This window comes from Sinohyriopsis cumingii, chromosome 14 (genome assembly GCF_028554795.1).
Source record: "Sinohyriopsis cumingii isolate HCF-2022 chromosome 14, ASM2855479v2, whole genome shotgun sequence".
Taxonomy (NCBI): Eukaryota; Metazoa; Mollusca; class Bivalvia; order Unionida; family Unionidae; genus Sinohyriopsis; species Sinohyriopsis cumingii.
The window spans coordinates 76,524,275-76,549,134 of NC_142974.1; the positions used below are offsets into that span (position 1 = coordinate 76,524,275).

Sequence of the window (24,860 nt, forward strand, 5' to 3'; positions counted from 1 at the left end):
CAACCCAAAGAAAAGAGTCTTCCTTATTCTGTATCTTAATCTATGAGAATACTCCTATGATGGACAAGTGAGATAACGCATATTTGCCTGGCGCCACACATTCAATGAACATTTTCAAATACGACATGGAACTGATAAGGATATAACATAAGAACATGCAGACTTGTTAAAGTATGGTTGTATAAACATAGTGACATTAGTAACACAATGGTCCCTTTCATGGTCTCACAGTGGGGACATAAAAATATTCACCCCCACCAACTATATGCAATAACACATGTACATTAACCCAATGATTTCCAAAACATTTTAGTCCCTCCATCCTAAAATTTTATTCAGAATACTGCATTTGTTAATTGAGTAATATTTCCACCTTGGAAAAGCAAGTAACATTTCTTACTCAAAATACACATGTACTGAGTGAAGCATTATTAACAGTGGGGCCAGGTAACAATGTATGGCTAGAGACTGGTAGACGGATGGAGTGATGGCCAAATGGACACATGGAAAATGTCAATTTAATTTATTATAATCATACGAATTTGAATGGCATTATAAATTCTGTTTACATAGGAGAGAAATTAACTCTGTTTACACAGGTAAGACATGAACTTGGAAGACATGTACTCTGTTTACACAGGGAAGACAAGAACTTTGTTTACTCAGGGAAGACAGGAACACATAGCCTATTAGGGTAAAAACTTTCAATATATCCTCATTTTTTTAACTAAAGTTTCATCTGAATACTGTCAATGATGCAAAAGAATTTTAATAGAGAGTCTTAATGCTGTCGATGATGATGATGATGACCCTGTCATCGCTGCTGCCAGAAAAGTAATGTATCTCACCAATCAGAGGCAATACAGCAATATTGATCTGTGATCCTGGCTGTAAGAGGACATAAGAAAAGTTAAGGACATATCAGCCTACCTATCCATTTATTTCTAAATGCTTTAGAACTTTAGAACTCACCCAAGTTTTAGAACACTTCTAAGCTTTAGAACACTCATGAACTTCATAACACTCACAAACTTTTGAACTAGAACACTCTTGACCTTTAGAACACTCATTATCATTAGAACACTCATGAACTTTAGAACAATTAGGAATGTTGGAATACTCCAGAGCTTAAGAACACTCAAAAGCTTTAGAACGTTCAAGAGCTTTAAAGCACTTATGAACTTTAGAACTGTAAGGTGTATAAATAGGGTCTAATGGTATGTCAGCACAATACTGGCTATATAGTGACACTTAAAGTTAAGTTTTACAAATGTAAAGGTGAAGAATAAGATACTTTAGGAAGGCAAGCTCTTTCAAAATAAACATAAAAATGTCATACTACAAGAGAGAAGATAATTGGAAAAGATGTTAAAATTCTTTAACATACAAAAATGGTAGCAATATATAAAATTGTTAATTAAAAAAAGAGAATGTAGATGAATAATAAAAAATACACTACATAAATTAGATACACAAGTGTGCCAAGCATTATTCATTAAATTTAAAAGTCTTAGATTATTGAAAGTCAGAAACTGCATATTAAATGTATTGGCTGGAAGGAGGGGAAAGATCTATGGAAGAAGAGGACAAAGTGGGTCAAGATCCCTCACTTGGATGACACTTGCCTAACAGCAAGCTGTTGGCCAAGTAATACGGGTCTATCTGGTGGTGTCTGACAAATCTGGTCAAATCAAATTCTGTCAATTGACAAAAGGTTGCATATTTTTAATACCTGCATAAATTTTCAGAAGAAAATATTTATTTGATGATTTTATGTTTTAAGGAATGAGGTCAATTTGAGGTAGGTCCATATTATTTGACAATTAGTTTAAATTTGAAAGACATCGCTTTCAGAATGTTTTTTTGTTAAATTTTATACAATATATAAAATAATGTGTGAGAAGATGACATTTGATGTGTCCGTATTTTGAGTTATGAATAATCATGACCACATTTAATAATGAATCCTTACTGTTTGAGTCAGTTTTAAAGGCCATGATGTGAGGATTCCTTTCTGTAAAGTTTGGTAAAATTTCTGATAGTCAATTTTTAAGACATATTGAAAGCCTTTTCTACTTTTAGAAATGGCAACCATATTTATTGGTATGTCTGCAAATAAACAAAGGCATTCATACCAGAATTCTGTCAAAGTGTGTTAAACATTATTTTTCTGGGGGAAAGTGATGAATTTTAGCATTCTTAGTAAACAGAGTTAATATTTTAAGGCAAATCAGCATGTACAAAATTTTAAAGACTTTGTTGTAAAAGTACCTTTTTTTATCAACTCTGGAAAAACTACATTAATCAGTTTTGAGAATGAATCATTCTAAGGTTTTTCAAGGTGGTGGCCATACATATGTATGGCAGTGGATCAATATTTGTAAGTGTCATATGCAAACAATTTTGGCGATATTAGTCAAGTGATTTTATAGTTCAAAATCTTTGACATCTCAATGCTCACATCATCAATCTCAAGACAACATAGGACATCTGAGCCAATTTCCCCATTGTAATGTGCAGATTTTGATTCCCCACTTTCACAATGTTTGGTGTCTTTTACAGCGCTGCTTATTCCTTCGATTCACCATAGCCCTAACTAAATGTTTCATAAATATACATAGGTCCATTGTATTGATTTTATGGGCAGAGTCTTTTTTTCTAAAACAACTTGCATGATTCAGTTCTATTCATTAATTAGACTATTCAGCTCTATCATTTAAGCACTTGAAAATGCTGTACTGCACTCAGTTCAAACAACTGAATGATTATGAGTAAGGCCATTATAAATGCTTTATGTATCCATGAACTGATAACAAATAAAATGAAATAATGGAATTTCTAACGAAACGGAACAACAGACTTAATAGAGATGAAGGTATGCTTTAAAAACTGTGACCCTGCATCAGCCAATTCATGATGGTAATTTTGATAGAAAAGTGTGTGGAATCAGTTGATCGGTATTTCAAGAAATAGCCACATGTATACCTTTTAAACTTCTTCAAACCTGTTGATGTTAGACCAACTGTATGGTAAAATATAAAGTTGATAACATTGCTAATTTGACTTTTACTAAATATATGTCAGGGTAAACAAGTTTTTGTCTTATTATTTATCTAAAGCACCTGGAAATAATACATTTAATACAAGTTGATATTTTGATTATTATCAATGACATCACATTGATATTTTCCATCATGCTGTCTCTACTCAGTCCCTTTCTGGTGCACTGCTGTCTCCAATGTTAAGTCTGAAATTGAATACAGCAGTGGTCTGTGTTAGACATGGATGACAGAAGGTGTCAGAAATATACCCCAAACAAAGACTTAATTAATGACGTAAAAAGGAAGAATGCTGATGAAACTTTGTTGATTGGTTATCAACTTGACCAAATTTAACACTGACCTCAATCCCAGGTTTCAATATATAAGCAGACAAAAGCCACCCCAAGTAAAAGGAAACAAAACTGTCACATTATAATAGTTCTTGTTGTGGGATTTAACGCCATTTTTCAGCACATGATAGGCTATGCATGGCGGCCAGTATCAATGGTGGAGGAAGAATCCAGGAAAACCCCAGGAAGTAACCACCGACTCACGAGAAGCTACTGGCAAGCTTTCTCACATACCCACACTGGCTGAATCCTAGACTTGAACCCATGCAGAAAGAGGTGAGATGGCAGTGATCCATAACGGAGAGTGCTTTAGACCACTCGGGGCTCCCCATTATAATAGAAAACTGGCACTCCTTTCATGAGACCACATATCAAAATCAAGTGATGTTAGAGACTTTTTCAAGTGGATGTTTAAAAAATAAATGTTGTCAAAGTTAAAACAGAGAATACATGATGCAAAAACCAAACACATAAAGACAGAGTACAACATAAAGACAGAGTACAATTTTCATTAGAGTCAAGTGAACTAACAAAAATAAAGGCGCAGATAAAGATGAATAGGCAGAAAGAATGATAGATGCTGCAAATATGTACAAAATATATCCCTGTTCCATGCTTCTAAAGTTAAAATAAAAACTAGTAGGAAAATTAAATTACCTCTGGCTTGTATTCCTCTTGATTACATGGATCCATCAGTAAATATTTCCCAGCAACTCGCTGAAACAATAAAAAATGTCTGTAACATAAAAAGGAATAGAACCCTTTTGCAATATTCCAAAGTTTGGATCATTTCTATTGTTTCCATTAGCCGTTGACAAAATGGCTAATGGCTAATAATTTTCCAAGAAGCCAGTAAATTTTATGAAACAGTCAATTATGGTGCCATCTCAGCTCTCTCTATTGTGAGAGTCCCAACATTTAGGACTTTTTGGACCTACTCCTAGACTGCCAGCTTTCCAAATGTGCTCAACCTCTCAATTATATGCTCTTAAGGAACGGGATTGTTCGTAACAAGAATTATGTAGCATATAAAATTCAAATGTTAACTGACTGCTCCGGTGGCCTAGTGGTTAGAGCGTCCGCCTCTGATGTTGGAGGTCACTGGTTTGAACACCAGCCAAGTCATACCAAAGACTTATATAAATTGGTACTAACAGATGCCTTGCTAGGCGCTCAGCATTAAGAGGTTAGTGAAAGGACTGGTCAGCCTGGTGTCAGGATAATGTGTTTGGGTGGGACATCATGCTACATGTCTGTGGCATGAAGACCCAGTGCTAGACATAACTGTAAATTGCCACAATGCAGACATCGTAGCGATAGGACTGAAAAATTGTTAAAGCAATGTTAAAGTTCTAAATCCCACAAGCACACACATTATTTAAGTGCGTGCTTGACCATCACTTTTTATTCACTTGCATTTCCATGAACATATCAACTTCTTTATTTTATGCCCAGTTATTATATTTTGCATGTACAATCTAAGAATCTATTCTTTCCTATTATGATGGGATTCAAGGATCACTGGATACTGTTACTATTTTACAAAAGTTGAAATTTGGATATCACTATTCAAAACACTAATTACTTTTTGGTAATAAGAAAAGAATGTTTCCGTGAGGCAACTAGTGAAGTCTCTTTAACTGATAATTTGTGGATAAGTTTTTTTTATTACTCCTTGCTCCTGGCAAGGAGAGCATCCACTATCTTAATGATTCCAGATGTGGAAGTTAAAAACTCAAACTGCACTGTCAAGTTAGACGCTTTTTTTATGATATTAGAGAATAACAGTGTAATATGCCAGACACTGTACGAGTGTGGTGTAAGCAGAAACCAGCAACAGTTTGTGAACATTGCATATTGTGTCATAATTTAGATTTCATCAGACCTAGCTGTATAAGATGAGATAACTCATGATGGCAAAGCAAATAGATATCATAAGACATGTCACAGTTAAAACCCCAGTCCTCAAGCTTGCATAAGTTTTCTCTGTGATATACAGCAGAAATAAAGAAACAGACCGAGACTCATAACAGAAATTGGGGGCTCCACTGGGGGTATGAATTTCTTTAAAAACTGTTAGGTGATATTAAAAACTTATCTTCAAATTTAAATTGACTTTGTTTTGGAATTTATACCTTTGAAGTCCTCTTATGATAAGAATTCTGCATGATTGTGGTTGATGGAGGCATGGATACTCTCTATGTGTCTCAAGAAGGGAAAGGAGTGTGTGGGAAATATCTGAAGCCTCCAAATGAGTATAATGGCTTCAATAGTTCCAGACAATAAATATCTAATATCGCTTTGGGTCAGGTATTAGGTTTCCCAACCAATGTTTTTCTATGAGTCATTGTATTTTATAAAATTTAAGCTAATACATCTCTCTATCTCTCTCAATAACTCATGCACAATTGGGTCCACAAACATAGACCATAATATAAGCGCGGACGCAAGTTACCGAGGGACCTCAAAAAAATCTGCTAGGCATTGAGAAAACCCATGTGTGTGTAGGGAATTGTGCTGTTTAAAGACTGAATCCATGTCTTACAATCACGTTGATAACAATTACTAATAATGCACATTTTCTAATGAAGTTGTTTGTGTTTACATTTATTTTCAAAATGTCCAGCATGTGAAAGATCAATAACCCTCACAATAATGCAAAAACACCTGTGTATTACATCACTGCTTTTTGTTTTGCTGGTTCCCGGATGGGTATTTAATAGTATAGTGCCAAGTAGGGTGTCAATATAGCAGGGAACTAGACCAGCTGTTGATACATCACAAAACAAGATTCCCTTTTTAAAAAAAGCTAATGACATTTACTTCACAAGACAAATGTCTACGTCAAAATTCAATTTTGTATTGTTCAATCAGTACAGTATTGATGTCATGATTTCATTGGAAGTAAAAGCAAAACTTCTTATCATCCTTGATGATATCACTAAATGCCAGTTCAGGAATTCCCTAAAACTCGCTTGCCCACAATGGTCCATATCTGTGAAACCAGAAACCTTTATATCTTTATGAATGAATTGGTTATTTTTAGGTAGTGTTTAATTATGCTACATATACAATAACATTTATTACACTGTTTGACTGATCAACCCGACATATGACCGAGATTGCTAGATTTTAATTATGTAGGATTTACATGCCTTTTAACTTTTCTGTTATTCAACCTCCTTTATTTGATTCAAACGTTGTAATTAATATGATAATACAAAGGAGACCAGCTTTTAATTCAGTACAACAATACAACAAATACTTCCGCAAGTCAGTTATCAAAAAATGGTCAGTACTTAATTAGGCTCTCAGAAACGCTCACAGACATAGCTGTTATGCTAGATGGACACATTTTACGTTTAAATACACATTGCATATGATGATTACACTCAAGTGGAACCAAAAGATAGAACTAAAACACAAATTTCACTTAATAAATATTATTGAATTAGCATTCAAATATTAATGTACTGCCTACACTAGGCACAAGTCATATTTTCACTGATCAAAATTTCCTTGAATATCTTGAATTACAGCGTATTAAGAATGTTGTTTGGAAGAAAATGTAAAAAATTAAATGACTTATTAAAAGTTGATAATGTCATAATGTTGATTCAAATTTCCAGGTACTATCTACCATTTTTGACCATAAAACGAGCAAATACATCAGTGTTATAGTTACCAGTTTTATCACGATTTTATTCAAGTTCAACAAACAGCGATCCATTTTTGGGTTTAAAAAAATGGGATCCATACCTGACCCTGTGTCATAAGCAGTTTCGTGAGTTATCAAGGGCATGGTGTAACTGAAAAGGTTAGAAATAAACTTACCACTGCACAGCCAGCTACCAGATCGTACATCTCAATACCAGAATCAGCCAAGGCAACCGAGGCACAAGTAATGGCAGCAGCAAGGGCTGAATGAAAAATTCAATTTTAAGCCAGACAACAAAAATTACTCAGTCTGACAAATACATTAAGTCTGACTGTGACCAACAATTTTGGTTTATCCGAAGCATTCATTTAAAAAACAGTATTAATCACAAAGCATTACCATATGCTCTGCAATGTTTCCATCCCAAACTTTGCATACATAATCAATCCATAAAAATCAAAACAATTTAAGGTAATTTTCTGTAAAGAGAACTTAGCATCATTCCTACTGAAACCTATCTATAAAAAGGGGCATTAATAATAGGTAATACAAATCGGCCTTCTGACAGCCTGTGTCCTTTACTGAGGTGCAAAATGTGTACATAAAGATAACGTTTCCAAAATTTTTTTTCCTTTGGAATCCTGTATTTTTTATATGGAGATGTCTGCTTTGAAATTGGCAGTTTTCGCTATGTAATGAACATTTTTCCTAAAAATATTAAGTGTATACTCACAAAAATAATAAATGAAGCTGTACAAAGATCAACCAACACTTATACTCCGTGCATGCATGTTTCATTTAGGATCCAAAGAGAACATTATCATGTTTATGAATGTTGATGATCTAACAAACTCTGTGATAAAGACCTGTGATTTTGAGTCCAGACTGCCTGGTCTAACAAAAGTCAAATGCTGTATATGGTCTAATAAATGTTAAATGCTGTATATGGTCTAATAAATGTTAAATGCTGTATATGGTCTAATAAATGTTAAATGCTGTTTATGGTCTGATTAATGTCAAATGCTGGACATGGCCTAATAAATGTTAAATGCTGTATATGGCCTAATAAATGTTAAATGCTGGACATGGTCTAATAAATGTTAAATGCTGTATATGGTCTAATAAATGTTAAATGATGTTTATGGTCTAATTAAAGTCAAATGCAGGACATAGTCTAATAAATGTCAAATGCTGTATATGGTCTAATAAATGTCAAATGCTGTATATGGTCTAATAAATGTTAAATACTGAATATGGTCTAATAAATGTTAAATGCTGTATATGGTCTAATAAATGTTAAATGCTGTATATGGTCTAATAAATGTTAAATGCTGGACATGGGTTAACAAATGATAAATTCAGGACATGGTCTAATAAATGTTAAATGCTGGACATGGTCTAATAAATGTTAAATGCTGTATATGGTCTAATAAATGTTAAATGCTGAATATGGGTTGACAAATGATAAATTCAGGTACAAATGTTAAATTCAGGTAGGTATAAATGTTAAATTCAGGTAGGTACAAATGTTAAATTTAGGTAGCCTATGGGCTACTAAATCTTATCATTGTAACTTCTTCATTTTTCAGAATTTAAGTCGATGAACAGTAAAAAAAAATGAATAATAACTAACAATTTATGTTATCAATTTATACGGGAAAAAGACTTAAATCCTAATGTAATTTACTGATCAAAATGCTTCAACTCTAAGCTAGTATGCAGGGTACCTTTCCTGGCAGTGCAGTTAACTACAGTCTGATTATTAAATCTGTAAGCATCCTTGAAATTGTTTGAAGGATTTTTTTAGAAGTAGTTTAAAATAGGAATTGATGCGTGCAAGACACATGAAGCACACTAAAAGAGATGCACTGGGCTGTAACATAAGTCAACTTGGCCTTTTGGTCAGGTAAGTTAAAACTTAATCTGAGATAAATATAAACAATTCTTAAAAAATTCAATAAGGCATCAAATTGAACTGAAAGACAAAGTTAAGTAAAGCACTATGTTTTGCAAAGAAATTTTGTGACCTGCTTTGCATTGTTTCAAAAAATTAGCCTTAAATAATATATCTTCATTATATTGCCCCAAAAAAGAAATGCATGAATAAATGTATCTATAAGCAATTTGAAACATATAACCTATTAATCCTATATTACCTGTTGTTATCGTGCATTAAAATACATCTTGTATCACCATGTATTTTATGGATATATAGGATATTGAAATAAGAGAATAATGGATATATTTCATTGATTGGGTGAAAATACTTAAGCTTTTCATCCACAAAATGAAATATATCTGTTATTCACTCACAGCAAGCACATTTCTGTTTTATTTTATGCTCAACTGTATAGACCAGCAAGATGTACTGTAAAACAGACTGATGTTCATGGTTTACCTTCTGCTGTGTTTTGTTATTATTCACACAGAATTATAAACAGTTATATAATTCACCTTCCCAATTCAAAGTGAAATAATACATAAGAAAAAAGCAAATTTGTTCCTTGCTGGATTTGAATTTTGAGTCATCTTTAGCAGGAGGCAGCCATATTTACCACTCTGTCAAGTAATCATGCAATATTTACCACTGTCAAGTAAGCATGCCATATTTACCACTCTGTCAAGTAATCATGCAATATTTACCACTCTGTCAAGTAAGCATAAAAAAGTGAACTGCACAGTTAACTTGTTATTGATGCAGCAGTGAAATTATTCATCATAATTCACTCCAATGAATTATCATAACTACTTTACTTGGAAAATCCAGTAATTCATGGCCTAGCATAATATTTTACAATTTTAAACAGGATGCATAAATACCACCATGCATTTTATGAATTATTTTAAAATTTCACACAATATTCTGGAGAAATAAGAATTACTTACCACTGCCATCGTTTTGGAGAACAGTCACATAAATATTCACTTGAGCCTTTGGAAATTTATCCTGTAAAATAAAATGCAAGTTGGCCATTACCAATCATAAAAATAGCTGATGATAATTAATTTATCCTGTAAAATAAAATGCAAGTTGTGCATTACCAATCATACAAATAATTGATGATAATTAAATACAAACATATTATATAAAACAATATCAATCTGCATGTGACAATTTTTGCTACCCATCTAACAAGCAAAAAGAGATTAGAAGGAAGCAATTTTGTCACATCTGCCATGTCATGGGAGACAATCAGTCCTCAAACTGTCAAGGGAGACAATCAACCCTCAACCTGCACACAGAATATTAGCTTACCATTATGACTGCCTTGTTATATTAAGCAAGGGAAACAAAACAAAATACTTGCTCCATAGTTTGGGCTTTTTCCTTTGGCAAGTCATGTGATATCAGTACAAAACAAAGGATATTTCACCAAAGGACAATACTGAATAAGGGCCATTTTCTGCCCCTTCTCAAAATGTCCTTATATGATGTATACTGTACACGATGTGGTTAACATATATTTCTGACATCAGTTTTGTGTTCACGTGTCCATTGCCATGGTTACAGGGTGTCAAAACACTATCAAAACAGACATGAAAAGTAGTCATCTTTTCCATTTACTTCTCATGGATACTGCTTTACCATCAGCTATTCACTCAGTTTCAAATTTGTAATATGCATTGTTATTATTTTAGGGGTTATAAAGCTGTATATATATCAAGTTTAGTTTCTAAAACTATTCCAAAATGGTCCTACGTAGACAAAAATAGAATATCGCACTTATATGTCAACTGACAACTGTTTCTAAAATACGTTGACAAAAAGGTACTTAATCATAAAATACAAAAACTGTTCCTCAATAAAATCTTATTTAATATTATTGAATGATGTTTAATATTACTGAATCTGACTGTAAAAGAGGCACTAACAGGGGACTGTACATTCACTTCTTGACTGAATACATGGGTCTGTTACCTTCACTGGAAATGACAAATGTTTTTTTATATATTCATGTACTTTTATCCTTATATTTTCATGGCTATATAATACACACACTACAGTACTGTGTTTCTATCTTTAGAAGAAAAAAAAATTGTCTTCCACACCACCTGAGGTAGCATATAGTCAAACTATAATCTATTTATAAACTATATAATCATCCGTAAAGATATAATATGGACATTAATAAGAAAGAAAAGACTACTGGTTTAGCACTTTAAATGAACTTCTGAAAAATGTGAAATATGTTTTAGAAGTACTGGCATTGGATAATACAGGAAAGAAAGAGACTATAGGCATTGTACTCTCTTGACCTTTTGCTTCTATTTTTAAACCAATGCGAGAATACTGCATACAGCTGTCCGTGAAATGAGAGGATGTACACGTTTATAAAAATAAATACTTATAATAAACAAATGGAAACAGAACCATTTTATTATTCCTTTTGCAAATGCTATTTACCAGCACTCAGAGTCTGCGACAATCAAGATTACAGCGTGCAAGATTCTGGGATTTATAGGATGAATGCAACTTTCAAGGAATATTTTTAGAACAAGTTTGCAGATAAAGTTGGACGAAAAATGGGTCAAGTAAGCATTTTTCTACCATTTCATTGTTTAAAGTAACTATATATGACTATACTCTCTCTCTCTCTCATGCACATGTAGACCTATATTCAATTCTTTGTAGTGATTCAAAACTGGGGCTCTCAATGGGGGCAATGAAGAATTTCAAAAATGTGTAGAAAAATTAAAACAAATAAATTAACATTATTTGAATATGAGTTCATATATACCATTAAAGTAAAGCTAGTCAAATTATTACATTGACTATTATAATTTGACAGGTTTCGAAGGCAAATTTTGTGCAAAAATATTTTAAGTACTGTATACTATACATGTATGGCGACATGCTTGTCCGTATTCCTACGCAAAAATGTGCGAATATCTCTCAATAAAACTTTCTATATCACTGGAGGTTCAGAGAAGTGTTAAAATGAAAACCTATGCAAACAAGAGACTTCAAAGCATCTGATAAAAGAAATGCACTCACTAAACATATTACCCAGTGGTAGCAGTTAACCAAAACTAATAGCCAATCATGATGATTGTAACGTTCCCACTCATCCAGCCACAATATGACACAGGGTGATACACGCCTGCCATCTGTACAGTTGAGATGAGCAATATGTGTATTTAACCTTGGACCCCTCTTAGATTCGCTGGGAGGTGACCAGACAGAACTTGCAATGACTGCAGAGTCATCAGAGAGAATAAAAAAGCATTAAAAATAAACTATTCAGGCCATCTTGGACATAAAAAGTAAAATTTTCAATGAGTATGTCTTAAAAATATACCTTTCTGTATTCATTTGAATGTGGTATGTACATTGCCAGAGTACCCATTAAGCATGCTAAGCACATGTTTAGTGCTCCAGCCCAACAGGAGAAAAAGAAAAATTCTAATTGTTTGCTGATGATAAAATTGTATGAATTATATAACCATTTCAATCTGCAAGTACGAGTATTTTCATTTGGAATGGTGGCAGCACTGGTATATTCCAGCCTTTTTTAGCTTCTGATATTTGTTGTTTTTATTTAATTTCACATTTAGTAATGGGGTGGGGTACTATACTATTTTCAGCGATGAGGGCCCTGGAAGGCATTAATCTGGCAATTGTTATGTATTATCATTCTCTCTTCCTCAATATCACACAAATAAGATGTCATAATAATGGAAACATTAATATATAGATGACAATTCAAATTATACAAAATTATCATTTATCATATAAACATTAAAGGAGCCAGATGACAATTGATGAAAGATGTGATCACAGTGGAGAAAAACAACTTATTTGATTCCACGTTGTCATATTCACAATAGATGATGCTTCCTTAAGATGACTAGTTAGTGATGCTTTCTGTGCCAACTTATCATTTACCCATCTTTTGCAGCCAAGAAACCATAGGAAACATGGGCACAACAACCAAAAACCTGAGCACCAACCTTGCAGGTAAAATACCATCCTTTGATGGAATCCATGGAATATCTCGGCTTGTATTGGATCCACAGCAAATGGATTTTATTTCTGGAGTGGCAAGACTGGATTTTTACGTGTAATAGACTTGGAAAATCCATGCATCCCATAACCTCATAGTGTCCCTCCTGAAATGCTTATTTATACAATTTGGAGCCTGTTTGACTTGACAAATGCCCATAGTGATGTCACGCAGGTAATCAACTGACATCCTGGGGAATTCATTCAGCTTCCAAGTTGATGCATCCATCTTGAAGTACAATTTGTGCAGATTCAGCAAGTTGTTCTCTTGAACCAGGATTTAAACCTTATTTGGTTACAGGAATTGATTCATTTTCAAGCCAAAGAAGTTGGAAATAGTCATTAACGGATAAGGAAGAAGGAACATCAAAGTTAAGATATGACTTTGTTTTAATTAGCTCACGCACATTTTGTAAAAATGATCTAATATCTGTTCTTGAAAAGTTTTCAAACCCTTTTGTTTCAGTGATAGATCGCAGGGATTCATTAGTGAAGTACTATTTGACTTAAAGTTTCATTTGTTGGGTGCTTTTCATACATTTGCAAGTATTAACTTTGGTAGTCATATTAGTCTATAATGATACAAAGAACATGCAAATTCCATATAATCAGTTCTTGTAGGGATGGAGACAGAAACTGATTTTATGAACAGTATCAAAAAAGAAAAAACTCAGCTTATTATGCATTAATTATCATAATTCTTGTTTTATATCATAAATTCTTGTCATCCATTATGCCATGTTACGTCCCAAATATTTTTTAATTTCAGAATTGTTTTGGTCTGAATATATTATATACCCCCTCCCCCATGTTTGTTTCCACTTGAAAAAAAAATAGGTAGATGGACATTGTTTTAGTATTACTACTATTAATGCTGTTATTATTATTATTAGTAATAGCTGTAGTAGTATTTTTAGTAGTAGTAGTAGTACTGGTACTGGTACTTATATTCAAGCAGGAAGTCATTTGAATAAAAGATTTTCATCTGTAAATGTTATTATATTTATGATTTCTGTTGTTATTATCAGTAAGTGTATGATGTTATGAGGTTATCTTTTAATGAAATAAAGAAAATATGCCACTGCAGTAAATATGCAGTATTTAGATAAACAGATTCTTCAAACTTGTTTTGTTTGTTTTGATTTTTGCTGGTTAGTGGGTGGGAATAATACCATTGTCCTTTTCAATTAACAAACCATAAATCAATTCAGTTACATTAGCTTCCATCCTGACCGTGGAACATGTTTCCCACTGTTTGGAAACCAAAGGTGTAATTTCTAATTTCAGTAATTGCTGGAAAAATCATTGATTTAGTAGGCAAGTAAAACTTTATGTCAGTCCAAAACTAGTTTTTCTTGATTTGGAGGAGTGATTAGGAAAATGTGATAAAACAATAAGTCTTAAACATTTTAGCATAAACAAGCATGCATAAAAAGATTATACTATATAACTATGGAATAATAATTGCTTCACAACAATGGTTCCACCACAATCATTTTCTGATATTTGCCCACTCTCCTCTAGTTTCCTTGCTATTTATGTATAAAATAAATAATATATATATGTACTTATTCTACTATTTACTGCATACTTTTGTAAAAAAAATTGGCATTGTAAAATTACAATTCCATTTAATGTTTACTCCATGTAGTCTTTGTTTACATACAGTTCCAAATGCCCCTTCAGCACCTCTTTGAAAAGTAGTGTTCTCAAGGCAATTTAGAAAGAATGAAGAAAGAGGGAAATGAATGGATAACATTGTTTGTAAAATATCTGAATAGTTATTATTCCTGGAAATTTTTAAATATAATAATGAAAGAAATAATATAACGCACTCTAGAAATGTGGGTCTAAATGCTGACGCGTAGCGATACGTAGGCAGCTACAGTGCAACAGGGAAAACAACGACAATGATACATAGACAGCAAAATTCAAGAATTTTTTTAGTTTTTAGCAATTAGCGCAAACATGCTCACATAAGTAAATATGAGAACCCAAAAAGTTTCATAAAATTAATCAATCAGTGTAAATACCTTGTTTGAGTTTAGATTCTAATTCTAGTTTCAAGTTGCTCAAATGTAACATTTTCTCTTAAATTTCCCATACCAGACCATGTTGAAAGGTCGTGTTTAGGTATAAAAAGGAAATTTATATGCATATTTAATGCAGAATAGAGTGATTTGTTCATTGAATAATACAATGAGACACAGAGTTGTGATATTCACAAGATTTCCCACCCCCCATAAAAACGGGGGCAGAAATTGGCCCTTATTTAATTTATTCCTTTGAAAGTACCATATGCAACCTATCATTCAGGTTTGTAAGTTGGCATTCACTATCTCACGGACAATTATAAAGAAATGTTTGTTCAAAGTTGAAGAAATATTTTAGCAGATGAGGTGTATTAATCATGCTACTAGTTTATTTAAATGTTATCAAATTAAGTTAATCTTACCAAATTGATTTTGCAAAAAATGTGGATTCAAAGTTAATGCCAATAACATGAATGAAAATCACAATGATATTCTTATGGTGAAGTTCCAAACACATGACTGAATCATCTTTTATTTTCCTAAATTCATAAGAGCATTCTGTTTTAATTTATTGTTACCACTGTCTCTTTATTGGAATAGATAGGACTATAGGAGTTCTTTGAGCATGGTGGATTTGACATTATTTTGAAATCTAGAGGCATAAAACATGTCTTGCTGGATTTTGATCCTAGGACATACTATCTTTTTCTTCTTTCTTTAGTACTAAAAATATATTATAAGGAAATTAAATAAAGATCAATTATAAGTTTAATTCAAAGGATCGAGCAGTCAATCAATCAAAGAATGAAGTAAGCAACTAATCAATAAAATCGGTAATTCTGATAGAAAAAAGAAATAAGCTTCAAGTTGGGGACTGTAAAGGTTATTTTGACTAGCCCAGACACACAGCTGGTTCGAAACCACCCAGAAATAAGGTTCAAGTTGGGAACTGTAAATGATATTTTGACTAGCCCAGACACACAGCTGGTTTTAAAGCCTCCAGAAATAAGCCTGAAGTTGGGTATTGGTTGTTGTTGTTGTGGGGTTTAACGCCATTTTTCAGCACACGATAGTCTATGTATGGTGGCCAGTATTAATGGTGGAGGAAGAACCCTGGAAAACCCCGGGAAGAACCGCCGACCCACAAGAAGCTACTGGCAAGCTTTCTCATATAACCACATTGGTTGAATCCTAGATTCAAACCCATGCAGACAGAGGTAAGATGGCAGTGATCCATAACGGAGAGTGCTTTAGACCACTCGGCCACTCAGGGCCCCGAAGTTGGGTATTGGACATGGTAAGCTATTCTGACCACAGCAGACAACAGCTGGCTCCAAATACTCCAGAAATAAGTTAGAAGTTGGAGATTATATAGGCTAAACTATTTTGACCATACCAGACAGACAGCTGGCTCTAAAGCCTCCAGAAGCTGAACTGAGTAGTCCTTCTCCTCTATGTCTTGCTGGTGTTGGCGACGTTCACGGCAGGAAAATGTTGCAAATCTGAACTCACATGTAAGCAATCCTTTCATGCTGAAATCCTCTTTCCTTACTACTTCTCTGGGGCCATATCTGCAAAGAAATACTTTCCTTCTTTGAACAACTTACACAAGTTTTCATCAGATATGAAATGTATGATCTAGAAATTTCAATATCAAATGATCTGAATATCAGATACTATGTCTTGCTTGCAGGAAACAGGACATTGTGCTATTAAAAACATTTATAAAAGTTTCATGTATCAAGGCACAGTTATTAGATTGTTATTTATCAAAACATGAGGCAGTATTGAGTCTGATATTGTTCATGTAATAAATGTGTAAATATCACATGATCAAACTCATTCAAGATTTATATAATTTAAACTTTAATTATAATTAATTGATAATTTACAAAAAAATACATATACAGGAGAGATAATTTCTGCAAATCAGATGCAAGCTCAGCTCAGTAATAATTTAATGTTGTTGTCATGGGGCTTAACGCCATTTTCAGCACATGATAGGCTATGCATGGCGGCCAGTATTAATGGTGGAGGAAGAACCCGGGAAAACCTCAGAAAGAACCACCGACCCACGAGAAGCTACTGGCAAGCTTTCTCACATACATTGGCTGAATCCTTGACTTGAACCCACACAGACAGAGGTGAGATGGCAGTGATCCGTAACGGAGAGCGCTTTAGACCACTTGGCCACTCGGGGCCCCAGTAATTTAATATGCAGGAAATTCATCCAAAATCTTTATGACTTAACTCTATACATCAAGTCTAATTAAAATCTGTCAAAAACAAGCAAATTCCAGAAAGTTATATCTACCAGCTTTTTGATGGCTATAAGAGGCTGTAGTTTTGTAGATGACTGGGCGACAATAGCAAAATGAGTTAAGGTATTTATAAAAGACACTAAATGAAGTTGAATAACACTAAGAGTCAAATACAGTGTAGTTTCAATATAAAATTCCATGTAAAATTTGCTTGAAATAAAATCATGATTTAAGAGAGAAACCAAAATATATGATCCAAAACTCAGCATAAAATATTCTACTAAGAAGGCTAATAATTAAATTCTGCTCAGGTCATACCAACAAAGACATACATACAAACTTTATCTTTAAATTCAATAATAATGAAAGGAATTAATGCATGGAAACAAAAGTGTATGAGTCCAATTATTAGGAACTATTAATGACAAAACTGAAATCAAACCAAGTAAGTTATTTTGAGAAGAAGAATAAGGGTGATGATTAGGGCGATCATTAGGGCAATGATAATGATACCAAAAGATGATCTTCTTGCACAGACATAACAGTCGATGGGCCTCATAATCAGGGGATGTAATTCTGTTACACAATGATATAGCATTCTTGCAATCATACCCATCCAATGTCTCATCAATATTAACCTGCATGGCAGATTGGTACAATCTGTATCAAATTGAAAGCTGTGTCAAGATTGCAAATTGTTTGTAAATTATGTTTCTCCAAGAATAATTACCCATTCACATTTACTTTAGGAATATAAGCCCCACTATCTCCCAAATATAGCCCTCCAAATGACAAAATATTCATCTTTACCGTCCATATTACATGGACAAAGGGAAACAACTCTTGCTCATTTCCTCCCCTTGGGACTACTAGGTAGTACACCTGCCCTAACAAGACCATCTCTGTAATGAAGTTGATTTTCTTTCCCCAAAAGTTTGACCAGTTTTCAATAAGGTGTAACAAAATATGTACCGCTGTTGAAAAGTCGGAAAACATGATGTAAAATATTTGGTATTTGAAACTGATGCAGTGATGATAAACATTATGTTCAACTGAAAAGTTTGTAAAGTATAAGTAAACACTAGTTACCTCTAGTATAGTTGCACATACTTCAGTTCCAAACTCTCTGCAGTTCAATGGCTTGTTGCCATCTCTCATTTTGATGCAATTTTTAAAAACAATTCCAACTGCACATGACGACGGCAACCATTATCTCCCACCATGATATGTACTCAAATCGGCATGTCATGTCCAATAAACATAACCCATTCCCTTCCTACTTACTTGCTTTTCTTTCAAAAAATCTGTGTTTTCCTTGTTATTCTTCTGTACCGATTATTAACACTTTTTAAGCAGGTTATTATACATCATCTTGAACATATCACCTGATGGATGCCATTTTTTTTTAAAACTTCTATAATCAACAGTTTGATCATCAAGATGCTTTGCATGAAAAATGTGTGCAGTTTGAAACATCTGAGTTGCTAGTGTAAAGTTTGTCTGGTTCCCTGATTAATTCCACTAAATCGAATATGAAACCCAGACACAAATCAAACAGACAATCCAATTATCTGGATTTACAATGAAAGTCTTATTTCCATAGTCTTTGTTTTTACTCCATAAGTCTGTATTTTAAGGGTCATTTTCATAAGACTTATGCCAAAATCATAAGGGCTGGCATGTCAGAGGTGGTGCTAGATTTAAGCTGAGTGGAGTGTCCTGTAATGGGATGTTTGCATTACGGAGAGGATGGGAAAATATTAAAGTAACGTCATCTTATTAATATCAACCTGCATGACGCCTCCGGTTTAAATTGTATAATAATTAATGGAGTTATTGTGCAGAAAAGAAAGTCTGACAGTCAGGCCACAAATACACTGAATAATGGCAACAATGCTAATAACTGACATCCAACAGGGTCTGATACCAAACTACAAGTTACATTTATTTTTTTTTTTTTTTTTTTTTTTATTAACCCCGTAATAGGTTGACCACTGGGTCGGGGAACCATCCCAGGATCACCTTACAATCAAACATTTCTGGTTATCAGATAATCTAGGGATAATAAATATAATCTACAGAGAAAGTAAAAAAGAAAAACACATACACACACACTCGCATATACACATGCATATGGCCAAAATCTAGGTGACATGGCTTTTGTGATATTACAGTATTTTGTTCCTGTTTACCCTCAAGTCAGAGACAAGTTAAATGTTCATTGTTGAGGTCCATTTTTGAAGAAATTGGTCCTCTTTTTTATTTACCTTGGCAGTGTAATTTTCAATGTTCTTATGCATTGCAACTATTTGCTTAAAAGCAAAAATAGAAGGATTTTTCATATTGAATCTGCAAGTATAAATATAATATTTTGCCAAAATAAGCAGAAAATTACCCAAACTGTCCAGTTGTTCACTTCCTAAAAATGTTTCTTTTTTGGACAGATGTACAATATTTGGGCAAAAAGGTGCAAAAACTTCATTAAAACGGTACCAAAACTGTGAAGTAATACTGCAGTCATAAAAGAGATGCTCAATACTTTCAGTTTCACTCTTACAGAAAGTACATTTGTTGTCATCAAATATGTTAATTCTTTTAAGAAAATCATTAGTAGCGATTATTCTATGGATTAATTTAAAGTTAAAAGAGATCAACTTGGTATCCTTGGTACAGCATTTTGCCCGGCTATATATATCAGACCACTCCTCACTACTTATATTTTTATTTAATACTTGCATCCAAGTTTCTTGCTTCGCAGTGTGTTGCCTTTTAGCTTCCTGTAAAAGATCTTTGTAAATAAACTTGAGTGAATCTTGTTTTCGCAAGTTCGTTATTTTATCCTCCTGCTTATCAAAATTATTATGTACTAGGTGGTTTTTTATGGCATCTTTCCATGCTTTAGGAATTCTGGATATTAAGGAGAAGTATTTCAAGAAATCATCGCTTCCAGTTTTTTGTTTTATTATCTCAAAAGGTATTAAATTACCGTGAACATCTACTAGATCGTTCAGAATTTCAAAACCAGCTTCTGTCCAGGATTTGTATTGATAGATCATTTTAGGGGGGACAAAATTTAAAATACTCATGGATAGATACTCGTTAGGATTTTGCGGTTCTTCTTTCCATTTAGATACTGCCAAAATTACATCTCTCCAAAAACTGTTTTTAATGAACTTACAAAATTCTTCTAATTTCCTTCTCCCTAAATTCCAAATATCCTTTTTATTTCTGAGTATAGTTGTATTGACTAAGTTCTGCCACGTTCCATTTTCCTTTTCCAGCAATCTTTTAACCCATCTTATCTTAATATACCTAATGAATGAAAATATGTGTATCATATTTAGTCCTCCCTCGTTTTCTGGGGAAACTAGTATATCACGTTTTATTCTCTCTACTTTTCCGCCCCATACAAATTTAAATAACATGCGATTTAGTTCTGCTTCAACTTTTGCTGATGGGTTAGGAAGTGCTGAAAAAAGATGTATGAATATGGGCAGAACAAGAGTCTTTACAACAATTACTTTACCAACTATTGATAGATGTCTTTGACTCCAGCTTGCCAGTATTCGTTTTGCCTTTGTTAGTTTCTTCATATAATTGATTTCCACCATCTGTTGTAAATCTGGAGAAAATTCTATGCCAAGGAGTGTAAAGTTAGAAGAGGACCAAATTAGGCCCATTTCGGGACATATTCTTTCATTAGAAAATTTTCTGTTTCCAATCCAAATAGCTTTTGTTTATGTTATGTTACATTTAAGTCCCGATAATAGAGAAAAACCTTGCAAGATATTCATAGTTGCTTCAAGAGAAAAACTAGATCCATCAAGAAGAATAAAAGCGTCATCGGCATACTGACCCAATTTATATTCACTGGCGTCAAAGATTACTCCCCGTACATCCACGTTTTGCTCTAAAGTTATAGCTAAAATCTCAACTCCAATGATAAACAAATAAGGTGCAAGGGGATCTCCTTGACGACATCCTCTTTCAAGTCTGAAAAAAGATGACATATGTCCATTATTTATAACACAACTATTAGAGTCATTACAAAACAGTTTAAACCACTTACAAACGGAATCACCAAAATTAAAAGATTGTAGAGCTTCTTCTACAAAGATCCAGTTAATTGAGTCAAAGGCTTTTTCGAAATCTATTAACAATAATAAACCATATCTGTTTTCATTCTCAAGTTGGTCCATGATATCATATAATAGTCTGGTGTTTTCTCCAATGAATCTACCCTTCATATATCCTTTCTGAGTATCGCTGATTATTGATGGAAGAACCTTTTTAATCCTAGCTGCAATTGCTCCCGAAGCAATCTTATAATCAGTATTTAAAAGTGATATAGGTCTCCAGTTTTTAAAATATCTTCTGTCTTTTTCCTCCTTTGGTAGACAGGTGATGACTCCTTGAGTCTGAAAATCTGAAAGTTTTCCTACAGTATATCCGTAATTTATTGATCTACATATAAATCCCCCCAGAGACTTCCAAAAGAATTTATAGAACTCTACAGTGAATCCATCCGAGCCAGGACTTTTTCCATTTTCCATCCGTTTTAGAGACATACCAAATTCATTAATTGTAAGCAGACCCTCGCATGATTCTCTTTCCTCTCGACTAAGTTTAATATTGTGATTAAAAAATCTATTTCGAGTTTCATGAATAGCCTCATCATCAAGCTGAGCAGTTCTACTTTTGAACAATTCCATATAAAACTGTTTTTGTGCTTCTAAAATATCTATTTGCTCAGATATATTTGTCCCATCATCTAAAATAATTTCCTTTATTGTCTTATTAACATAGTTTCTTTTTTCAAGATTTAAAAAGTATTTTGTGCTTTTTTCCCCAAATTCATGCCATCTAGCTTTAGATCTTAATATAACACCTTCTATGTATTTTTTCCTAGATTCCTCTAATTCTGCTTTTTTTCTCTCTAAATTTTCCAGAATTTCCCCATTTATGTTATTCGACAGTCCCCCCTGAATTTCTATTATTTCCTGCTCAATTTTCTTTAATTTTTCCCGTTTCTCTTTTGATTTCCTAATAGAATAACCTATAGTTTCAGATCTTATTTTCATTTTCAAAATTTCAAAGAACATTTGGTCGTTACAGGAAAGAGAAACATGGAGAGAGTCATCTTTATTTCCCCCTACATAATATTCATTTACAGTGTCAGTTATACATTTTTTGACCAAATCAGTATACTCAATGTTCCTCAACAGTTGGTTATTAAATTTCCAATATCCTTTTCCCCTTGGAAACGTTGAAAACGCCACACTCAAAACAATAGCTGAATGATCAGTCTTGTACCCTGGTAAGATACATGCATCTGCTGTATTCATATGAATGTCATCTGATACAAGAAAGTAATCTAGTCTACTTTGTTTCAAGGGAGATTTTTGCCTCCAGGTATACATCTTTAAGTCTTGGTTGGAATTTCGCCAGGGATCAATTAATTCCAATTCGTTTTTCAGGTCTTGAATCGCTGCCCTAGACTGTTGGTGTTTGTCATGTAAAATATTATAAGTATCCAAATCTAAGTCTTGAACAGTATTCCAGTCTCCGCACATTATAATTGATGAGTTCTCAAAACATAAAGTCTCCTCCTTTAACTTTCTAAAAAAGCTAGGATTATCATCATTATAACCATACAAATTCACGAGGGTTATTCTGTTGCCATTAATTGTAATATCTAAAATAATAAATCTCCCTTGACTGTCACATCTTTCTCTATGAATTATAAATTCAAAAGTATTTCTAAAAAATATTGCAACCCCAGCACTCTTACTAGAGCAGTGGCTAAATATACATTTGTATCCCCATTCAGCTGCCCAATATATTTCATCGTTCTTTGTACTATGAGTTTCTTGCAAGCATATTATAGATACATTCTTTTGTTTTACCCAGTGAAAAATATCCCTTCGTTTTAAGACTGAACCTTGCAGGCCTCTAACATTAATAGATATAATTTTTATGTTATTATCCATGAAAACAGCAGAAAATTTACACATACATATTCTTGTACAGGAATGTATGAAGTAATTATCACCTTGAGTTTATCATATGCATGACTTTCACACTCACACTCACACAGAATACAAACATCCATAATAAAATCATCCATGGTGTTACAGTAAAGGCTGTAGCTTTGGCTGCATTTGACATTGATACAGTATACTATGGACAACAAGTGAAACAACTCCATTTGTGATAACTCTTATGCACCTCTGACAGACCTTTCTGGAGCTAGAGATAGTTTTGTAAACCAAACGGCACAGATTAAAAAGGATATAAATTACAACTTAATGAATGAAAAAAAGGGGTAAAAGGGAAGAAAAAGAAAGAGTGAAAGAGCGCATACAAGGAAGTGGTGGGTAATTGAATGTATGAGCAAAAAATGTGAGACTGAGAGATTTATCATGGAAGAGTAATGTTGAGAAAAGTGAGTAAACAACTTAGTAAATGTGTATATGAGAGTATAAGAGTGAAAGATGATTTATAAACTAGTGAGAGAATTTATTAGGGAGAGATATAACAGTGGACCAGTGAATCATCAGACATATAAATTATGGATAAAATTGGTGAGGGAAAGAAGTGTCTTATACACAAAATATTAAAACAAACTAGAGTAGAAAAAGGAGTATAAAAACGAAAGTTCACATACCTATTCGGTCAATTTCATAAGTTCACAGAATTGCTTATTACACTTATAATCTAATTTTCTCATCAATTTCATCATAGATGTCAAATTTTATCCTTTTTCCTGATTTGGTTTTACCATACACAGATCCATTAAAGTACCATGCCCTGTCAATTTCTTGATGCCTAGATAATTTATTTATAAGTTCAGTATTCAGCCTGGTTACATCCTCTACCAGTCTAATTCCTTTGTACTGCAGAAAATCCTTCCGCTTCTTGATAATTGGAAGTTTACAATCCAGACTCCAGAATTTGACAATCACTGGCCTTGGTTGTCCCTGTCGACCTGGAATCCTATGCACAGCCACTATGTCCCTGTTATCTAAGTTAATTTTTGTGACTTCCTTCACCAACTTCGGAATTCTTTCTCTGAGATTTTCATTTTCCTCCTCCTCCAGCCCTAAAACTTTTATGTTCAGCTTCCTTGAATATTGTTCGAACTGGTTTGAAGCTGCACTTGCTTGCTCTGATCTCCTCTCATAATCTTTCATATCAATCCTCATTTTATCATTTTCCTTCTTTGCTTCTTGTAATTTTTCTAACAGTTGGTGGTTTTCAAATTCCAGTGAATCCACCCTGTCCATCAACTCTCCTGTCCTCTCCTTTATTACCCTCTCACTTTCTGCTACTATCTCCTTTCTCAGATCTTCCTTCACATTCTCTAACAGTTTCCTCACAATAGTTGTAACAATTTCTGCTAGGTCATCCTTTTTCACCAAGTCAGCAATAGCAGATGTAAAATCTGCTTTTGAAATGCTCCCTCTGAGACTTTGCTTTATTTCATCCAAGTCCAGCTGAATTGTACTCAAGG

The 24,860-nt window shown here is 33.5% G+C and overlaps 1 protein-coding gene across 1 annotated transcript in view; it reads right to left on the bottom strand.

The window, feature by feature from the left end:
* The window catches only part of LOC149784184 (exosome complex component MTR3-like), a 42,239-nt gene that overhangs the window by 4,577 nt on the left and 12,802 nt on the right, over nucleotides 1-24,860 (bottom strand). Inside the window, exons 4-7 of the mRNA XM_089932256.1 lie at nucleotides 16,483-16,657; nucleotides 9,936-9,996; nucleotides 7,226-7,311; nucleotides 4,049-4,108 (exon numbers count right to left, since the gene is read on the bottom strand). Coding sequence (XP_089788382.1) covers nucleotides 4,049-4,108; nucleotides 7,226-7,311; nucleotides 9,936-9,996; nucleotides 16,483-16,657 — 382 coding nt within the window. The remainder of the gene's footprint in view (nucleotides 1-4,048; nucleotides 4,109-7,225; nucleotides 7,312-9,935; nucleotides 9,997-16,482; nucleotides 16,658-24,860) is intronic.